Genomic DNA, 9,134 nt, shown 5'->3' with positions numbered 1-9,134 from the left:
GGGGGGGGGTTCAGAAAATTAACAGCATTTCATAAAGCTACATCAAGTTTGGCCTCATTAACAGAGTGTTTTAAGTGTAACATGGGCTCCTCTCAATTGAGAAAAGGACAAAAAAGTTAATCAATGAACTACATTGTCCAGAAGCGAAAATGTCAAACTGAATATATACCTCAGCAACAGAACCAAAGCTGAGCTCTGCAGGTGCTATACTGTCGGAAGAAATCCAGTGTGGGATGCACAAAGATGCCACTTCACCAACCACCCTGTTTCATTTTCAACAAAAGACATATATAATAAAAACAATTTAGTTGTCTCTTGGTCTCATACAAGCAAAGGAGATGGACTACAAAAAGTAGCTCTCAGCTTATCAGGATCATGGTCAAGTATAAAGATGATAACCATGCAATGGGGATCCAAACTTGACCATACATCTAGGAGTAAGCCAGGTAAACTATGTAAGTGGTAGCTTAAACAACCATCAAGAATAGGAGAAAATGTTGGTTTTTCATTGCAGAAATTCACAGATCGGTATAAATTTCACTCGTCCAATGTGGTGGCATATCGGATCTGAAATGTGTGCGACGGTTATTTCGTAGTTATATCCACTCTGATCTTTCCATAAAACAGGCTTCAAGCACCAGAAAATTCTTGTACTGTCTATAAGAGATAAATGGTAACACATTTGCTTCTGACAGAGATCATGGTTATTGGCTAGACCCTTCTTTCTGTTTTCCCTCCAACAAGCATGGGATTACCTTATTTAAGATGGTGCACACTCGATAATTCACAAATATCTTCTTAATCACAAACATTAGCAGTTTCTTAGGAGAAGCTAAGTCAGTCACTTTTTTTCCCCTTTTTTTTACAAGGAGCTAGTTTTCTGTGTTTATCCACTTGATAATTTATTCAACAGTATCACTACAATACATTCAACAATTTGTGACTCCCTTTGGCATACACTCACTTGCCATCACCAAGAAAAGCAAGATTTTGATATATTTTGCAATCGAGAAATCTCCACTGGCACAGGTGCTATCCGAGGAAAATTAGCTGATCTAAATTTACAAATTATTATAGAGAATTCATTGGTAGAATGAGAAGAATCGGGGAAGAAGGACAGACAAGGAATGAATGGAAAGATCGAAAGTTAGAAGAAAAAGGGACTTTTGATAAGACACGTGGAATTGGCTACGCGTTTTGTTCGAACAGAACAAAGAATAAAGCTAAAGAAACCACATTTACATGATGATGAAATGGCCAACACAACTTTATGGGATTATGCTCTTTCAGAGAAGTAGCTCCCCCAGAGAAATTTTACAGTCTTAGAGTGACACTATGAAGAACTGGAGGACAATATCTATGGCCTGAATCGTTTACCTCCAGCCCACAACATCTAGTGAAAATGTTAGCGTGCTAAAGTCAATTTTTATGAATGCCTAATTATGCTACTATGACAAATTCAAGAAATAACAGAAGCCAGAAAGAGATAGAAATCAATGATTTACCCTTTTCCTGCAACGTGATAAGTACTTGACATCTCAGCCATGGCTAAGCCAATTGGATGTTCACCCAAATTTCCATTATGCGATCTTGATCCACAGTTTGGGAATAACTCATTCAAGGTTTTGCTGTAATAATTGCCTATTAGACTTCTGTAAGGTTCTCTAGCACAAGGAATGTCCAGATATCCATCTTCCCATGTTAAAATCCTGCCAAAATAAGTCGAGCCAATGTAAGTGAGCGACCAGTCTCAACCATTCAGCGCATGTACACAGATTACAAACCACCTAAGACCAAGTCCTCGAAAAAACAAAAAGCGGCTCTAGTGAAATGCTGCTAATGCAATACATTTTTAATTCAGTTTAGGGCAAAAGGAATTCCAATGTATCGATACAAAGGGAAAACAATATGTAGAAAGACAAATAAGACAAATATTAAACAAATACAGAGAGACGCCCATACTGTGGGCTGCAAAAGACATAGAATGAGAGTAAGTCGTTGCATATACAAGAAGATGGATGTCAAAAAGGTGTATAGCATTTGTATTTTCTTCCATTGGAATTTCATACGATCCAAATCAAGTAAGCTGGCTAGAGAAACATAGGCTTGCCGACCAGAAAATAATTCAGATTCCTCGGAAATATACTTCTTTTTTTGTCTTTTTTCTGTTCTTGTTTTACAAGATAGGAAACTGAGCTGTCACACTGGAATAGGCCAAGAAACAACTTACGTAGCGTACTCGTGCTGAAGCTTCCAGAACACTGCGTAGTTCCATGGAGGTTTGGAGCAGAGACTTTGCAAGAAATGCCTCAAGGAAGCAGCTCTCATTCTTCTTTATTCTAAATAATAAATCAAAAGCTCCAAAAATTCAGATAATAGCAACACAATTTACCATCAAATCGCTGACTAACTTCCACGATATGATCCTCGTCCAGCCTGAACTATAAACAAACCAGCTCTGCGCTTCATTGGGGGCTCGGTTGAAGTCAAAAGCAACATATCCATTCTTTTGATGATCTCTCCAACTATCAAAAAACAAGTTGATGCAAAGGGCATAACAAATGGATTTTAAGCTAGAAATTAAGAAGAAAGCATGGCTGAGAACGCGTCCATCACTTCAACACCAACAGAGATGCAAATAATGCAGTAAATGCTGATCAAAGGACAAGAAAAGCAGGGAAGAAGCCTCCAATCCTATCCAGAGCGACTTGGTGCTTCCACTAAACAATCAAGAGAGAAGCCAAAACTCACAGCCAGAGGCACAGGATAAACTGTAAGGATAAAATTTACATGATTATGACAAATCCTCCAGATAATCAAAATACATAAAGTCAAAAAGTTAAATATACAATAACAATTTTCTCTTTAGGGAGGCATAATTGATTATAACAACTAAGGCATATCTTTCTTCAGAACTATTTCTGGTCAACAACTGTGATACAGTCAATATTTCAATCTACTAGTTTGTTCCCATTGATTTATAGAGAACAGACAAATTGTTTTGGACTGTAAAAGAATTAATGTCTGGAGGTTAAAGATATTAGTACATTTGTTCAGAAAAAGTAGATTCCAGTTTAATTGAAGATATCAAGTTTCGAAGTTGATTTGTAACAATTCTGCACCTTTTTTGTTGGATGAAGCAATGATATTTTATTAACAAAGCATCCAGAAGTTGTACAAAACTTAAGGAGGTAATAAAATACAAAAACTCATGTACAATTGTACCTTATTTACATCCCAATGTTACATAAAAATAAAAAAAGATTAAGAAAGGCATTTAGCTTGTTGCACATACTTTATTTTGGACTAAATCAAAAACAAGAATTGACTTGCAATGATCGATACTAAGGAAAATCACAATCTACCACTAAAAACCAAAGCAAAAAATTTACTCAATTTTGTCTAAAGAAAATACTTTTTTTCAATTTCTTGGAATTTGTATCCTACTTAGACCAAGTAAAAAACATGAAAGCACTTCTAAAGTTCTATCTTTCTCTCATTTTGCACTAAATCGGTGCACCTTAATGAATATATACTAATTGTTCTAGAATTTAATTCGGACTAACTTGTAAAATTTAAGCTGTTAAAGAGATACAGCAGACTCTTTAATATTTGGAGCAATTTTAAGGCAAAATAGAATAATTGAACATAAGTCAGAATTTGCAAATACTTCACTATTTGAATTTCATGTGAAAACATTAATATAGGATTAAGTTATATACACTTACAGCATAAAAAATTTCAATGAACTTACCCTGTGACTGTAGGTTAGTTACAATTTTTACCAGATTACAAATTAAAGCTTATCAAGGGATTTACCAGTAATTACCTATAAATGACCTGATTTATCTTTTACAAAATGATGCTTTTAAGTGAAAATACTGGTATCTACACTTAATTATTCAACTTTCATATAAATATTTTGAACTTCAAGTCCAAGCACAACTTCATCCACAATTTTTTTTCAACCTCAACAACAATTATTTTTTTTTTTTAACTTCAACTCAAAATATTGTGCAAATTCCTACTTCGTTTCAATCAAAATGATAGTATACAATTGCAGCACACGAATGAAAACTTCTACTCTAACAAAATAGATACAAAATATTTAAACAAAAGGATTTATGCATATACACTAATAGTATAACGAATTTTTTAACACTATCAGTGAATTTTAACCTATTATAGAAGGTTATTACTATTTTTATCATGTTATCAATTAATGTTTATCAGAAGATTTACTTGTAATTATACATTAAGTAGCGATCTGATTCTGTAAATACTTATCTATTTACACCGTCAGTGCATTTTTTTTCAAAAAAAAAAAACATTTGATTATTACAAAAGGGAGAGGAATATAAGGAAAGTGAAAACTCACAAACTGTTATGATGAAAAAGGGCAGCTCTCGGCTTCAAAGGAAAGAACTTTTGTAAACTTCGAATTGTTTAGCGTCCATAACTGCAACACTTCGAATTCAACTCCTTCCGCAATTAAGAAAGTAAGGAATGAAATGAATCGATCAAAGCTTCAAGAGACGAAAAATGTTACGGAGCTCATTTTCCGGCAGTAATAATCTCACTGTTGTGTTGCACCCGAAGAACAACGAGCAGAGAGAGAGAGAGAGAGAGAGAGAGAGAGAGAGAGAGAGATGATGGCTTTGGGGAAAGCGTGAAATGACTTTAGAGAATTCAGAGTAAGTGAGGGTATGTAATTGGTGTATAAATAAAGGCGCTAAGAGCCCCACCCCCCACTAGTGGGTGAAAAAGATTTATCCAAACTAGTAGTACTAATTTAACTTTAAGCCTGTTTACAAAAATTATATATTTTTATATTTACAAATAATTTACCTTTAAATTTTTACTATATCACATAGACTGATACGAAGGGGGTATATGAAATGATTATACACCTTAATATGTTCGATTAAGTTGAAAAAAATTCGAGGAAACAAAAAAATATCTTTTAGAACTTGTGGTCTTAAATATATTATGCATTTATATAATTATAAAAAAAATATCATCAAGTATAAAATGGGAACTTTCAGTTAAAATATTTTTATATACAAAAATATATAAAGTTATAATCATGCATAAAGTTAAAAAAACGTCTTTTAGAATTTGTGTTCTTAAATATGTTATGCAATTGTATAATTATAAGAAAATGCATCAAGTATAAAATGAGAATTTAAAGTTAAAATATTTTTATATATAAAAATATATAAATGTCATCAAGTATAAAATGGGAGCTTAAAGTTAAAATATTTTTATGTAATTATATTCATTAGTACATATAATGAATATAAGTATTTTTTAGTGTTGCGTAGGTCATGAAAAATGTATTCGGATTTGGTGTGTAGATTAATTATTGTATTCATAATAAACGTTCGTATGTACCAATATATAGTATAATCAGCATAAGATTATAATTTGAGATATATTAATTAATTATAATTAAAACATAAAAGTTCATTCAAAAGACACTAATTACAAATTAAAGTGCACATACATATTACATAAATAATTATTTTATTATTATAAAAAATTATTGATAATGTGCTACTTCGGCTTTTTTCTGATTTCAAGAGTCCGAAAGTTGGATCCAATGATTCCTCAAGAGCAGTGGGATTCCGGTCCCACATTAACCCCACCCACCCCTTCAAGGTACATAGGTGGAGCCGTATTTGTTCTTTTTCATTTTTTTTCCCTTTTATTTTACTTTACGGTCTTTGTTTGATGTGAATTATATGAGGTTTTGGCCAAAAATATTCTTCAACTATACTTCAAAGTTAGTAAATTATATCCTTATATTAATGTTGGATAAATTCATAATAAAGAGCGTTTTATTGAAAAATTCTTCAGTTTTAGAACTCGAACTCAACATTATGATTAAAAGAGAAGAATTTTAACCTTCGTACAACAATGTTCGGATACCTGACCCCTAAGTGCCTTTAGGGGTCGTTTGGTTCGAAGCCAAGGTTATCCTGGGATTATAAGCTTGTTATTAATAATTCCTGACTTATTTTGTACTCGCTAATATGTCAAAACTCTATTTCCAGGCCTTGTCATATCTTTTTGTTCTATTTAATGTTAATTTAATTTTGTCGAAATGACTTTGAATTATTTTGCAACTAGTAATTAACTTCTGATCAATTCTTATCTACAGATAAAAAATTTATAAATCAAAAATATTAGTTGATAATTCTCATCTACTTAATGCATAAAGATTAAACATAAAATGAGTTATATTTATTAATTAATTTAAACCAAATATTTCTAGAATAGAAGCTGTAGTTTAGATTAAAGTTTGGCTAGTCAAAACCAAGAATATTAAAAAGAAAATGTTTATTTCAAAGTTAGAAAACAGTACTATCGATGCAGATGAATTCACAAGTAAATATTTTGCATGATGCGCATTTTATTAGTATATATATCCAGCTAAGAGCAGTACCAATTTGATAATTAAATCAAATTAAACATATAATAATCAACATCAAGCTCAGTAGGAGTTGAACGTGTACAGTATATAGGTACAACTTGCTAGTATTTTATCAAGTCAACTAAATACCAAGTAGATATTATAAACATTAATTTCCGTCAAAACCATTGTGTAATGTACATTTGTTAGTCCTTTAAACATAGAAATAATTTATTTTTCGCAGTCTCTAACTGTTAATTGCGAAGATAAAATTAATTAATCAGCTCTCCACGAGAAACAGTACACTACGTACGTTCTCTTATTCTTGATCACCACGTGTAAGGGATATCTATACTTAATTTGGAATAATTGCTTGATTTCAACTTAATAGTTTTATTATTATTTTGTTGATTAGTTAGAAAACAACTAGATTCTCATTTAAACATTTATTAGGGTTAGCATGGGCTGTGAACAGGTACAGATGCACTCTTTTGACAATAAATTAATATGGCCATATCTACAATCTTTGTGTTGACTCAAACATACACATGGTTACACTGGGGAGGAGCTAGAAGTCCAATTACGAGTTCGGTTGAATTTAGCAGTTTTTGATCAAACAATATATTTGTGTTAAGAAATTTATTAAAATATATATAAATATCAAAATTTATAACAGGATTATTAGCACTTGAAGTTGTCGTCATTTAAATCAAGAATCTATAAAATTGAAATTTTGGCTCCGCCTCAAGGTACACAGTTTTCAAATGCATATGCGGCATGTACATAAGTAGTAGATACGTATCCGCATATGCATTTGAAAGTTGTATACAATGATATCTGCAGATTACATCAATTGACTTGAGTTTATGTATCCACTTATAATTAGAGGCAAATTCAAGAGTTTAAATTTGATGTGTTAATCCTTTAATGTCTAAATTAAAATTATTGTACTTTCAAAATTATGAATTTATATTTAATATTTGTTAAAATTTTATCGAGTTTTAAATATCTATACATGTGCTTCGTGTTGAAAATCTTGAATTAAAATGAAAATGTTGCCGAAGAGCTGCATCTGCTATGACTTATAATTGCAAGAAATTTATTATTCCTATACGTTTAGAAAACCTATTGTTTTAATAGATTTGAAAAAGAAAAAATTTATTGTCCTTGTAGGATTAGAAAACTTTTTCCTTATAGCTAGGCTTGCGATTAGTTGGGTTCTCTATACATGGGTCAGTAGTTTGGAATTTATTATATTGTGCTCCTTTTTTATTTATAGTGGAAAACTTTCTTTGCTTATGCCCCTAAAACTAGGCTTACTGAACCGCATTATTTTTTCTTCTCTAATTACTTTGTATGATTGTGTGCTAGTTAAGCCACGATCTTTCGCAATAAATAAACAACAGGAAATTGGTAAAATCAATTGGTTTGCATGTTATATTTTACCTCTAGCTTGTACTAATAATTGTGTTTGCTGTTAAGAAAACCTTTCCAAAACCAGCTAAGAACTAACATGCATGCATGTTTAGTTTTCAAATAATATTACTTTGCAAAAGTTATGTTCAAAACCATTTCAAAAACCTAATAGGGTTCATATCATTTATCGCAATTGATGTTCAAAAATATTTTCTTAAAATAAACGATGATTTACCATTGTTTGAGCACATACTCTTTACTCTTTAACTAATGGGCTCTGTTTGCTTCTTCTTCTTCTTCTTTTTTTTTTTTTTTTTTTGTGAGTTATTGAACAAATTAAACCATTCAATTGATCTGACCTAATACACATAAAAATATAGTTGAATACTAAAATGGATGACGACTTGAATGATTCTTTTTTATGGGATTTCTACGGAATACATTTCTTGAAAGCTAAATATTAACAAAAAAACATGACAAAAAACTATTGCCAAATGGCATAAAATTAATTTTCAAATGGAGAAAACTCCATTTTCCATTAAATATTTGGGTTGAAGTGACCTTATCATTACATGTTCAATGTATTTCACCCGGTCCAAATTGTTTTACATTTCTTTTTTCTTCTTTCTCTTTCTCTATTTTCTTATATAGTCTTTCCTCGGATCCCCTTTTCTCAAAAGGCAGAGTTTGTTTAAAGTACAACCAAAGGTCAATAATTAAATTGTGGCGTCATTAGATTTTAATTTGCAGCTTAAATAATGTACCGAATGCTAAAATTTACGTGTTTGCACTTCTGCCTTATTGTCGTGTATTTTGCTTCCATTTTCTTTTTCTTTTTTTGATTAATTAGCTCTAAAAACAATTGAGTCTAAGTTCTATTTACCAACAAAGTAAACTAATTTTTATATAATGTTTATACTAAGTACGAATCCTTTGGAAAAAATAGTACGCAATATGTTAAAGTTGGTAAAACTATATTGAACTTGTAGAATATTTTAGCTATTATGGATAAACTAAATTTTAAATACTTTACAAAGGTTAAAACAAAGAATAGGGAGGCACAATTCAAGGAAGGGACGGAAACTCAGTAAGAGACTGTAGAAAAAGTTATTGACAATTTCATATCGTCTTTGTTTGGATAAAATTAATTAAAACCGACAAAATAGATTGAACTAATAATTAATGATGTGATTCATTTAATTTGTATTCCTGATTAACAATTGACCGATAGCAATTAAAAAGAGATTACCAAGTAGAAAAAACTACCTTGCCCTATCCCTCTCCCTATTTTTTTTCACCGACA

At 31.3% G+C, this 9,134-nt stretch overlaps 1 protein-coding gene across 1 annotated transcript in view; it reads right to left on the bottom strand.

Annotated features, from left to right (window-relative positions):
* LOC109229467 (transcription factor EMB1444-like) overlaps window positions 1-4,696 on the bottom strand; it is an 8,203-nt gene extending 3,507 nt beyond the window's left edge. Inside the window, exons 1-4 of the mRNA XM_019394914.1 lie at window positions 4,379-4,696; window positions 2,231-2,771; window positions 1,506-1,709; window positions 170-263 (exon numbers count right to left, since the gene is read on the bottom strand). Of these exons, the coding sequence (XP_019250459.1) occupies window positions 170-263; window positions 1,506-1,709; window positions 2,231-2,328 (396 nt within the window). The 5' untranslated portion in view covers window positions 2,329-2,771; window positions 4,379-4,696. The remainder of the gene's footprint in view (window positions 1-169; window positions 264-1,505; window positions 1,710-2,230; window positions 2,772-4,378) is intronic.

The sequence above is a fragment of the Nicotiana attenuata genome, chromosome 7 (genome assembly GCF_001879085.1).
Source record: "Nicotiana attenuata strain UT chromosome 7, NIATTr2, whole genome shotgun sequence".
In the NCBI taxonomy this organism is placed as follows: domain Eukaryota; kingdom Viridiplantae; phylum Streptophyta; class Magnoliopsida; order Solanales; family Solanaceae; genus Nicotiana; species Nicotiana attenuata.
Note: the sequence above shows the minus strand (reverse complement) of the source record. Positions and strands in the feature narration are given on the sequence as shown.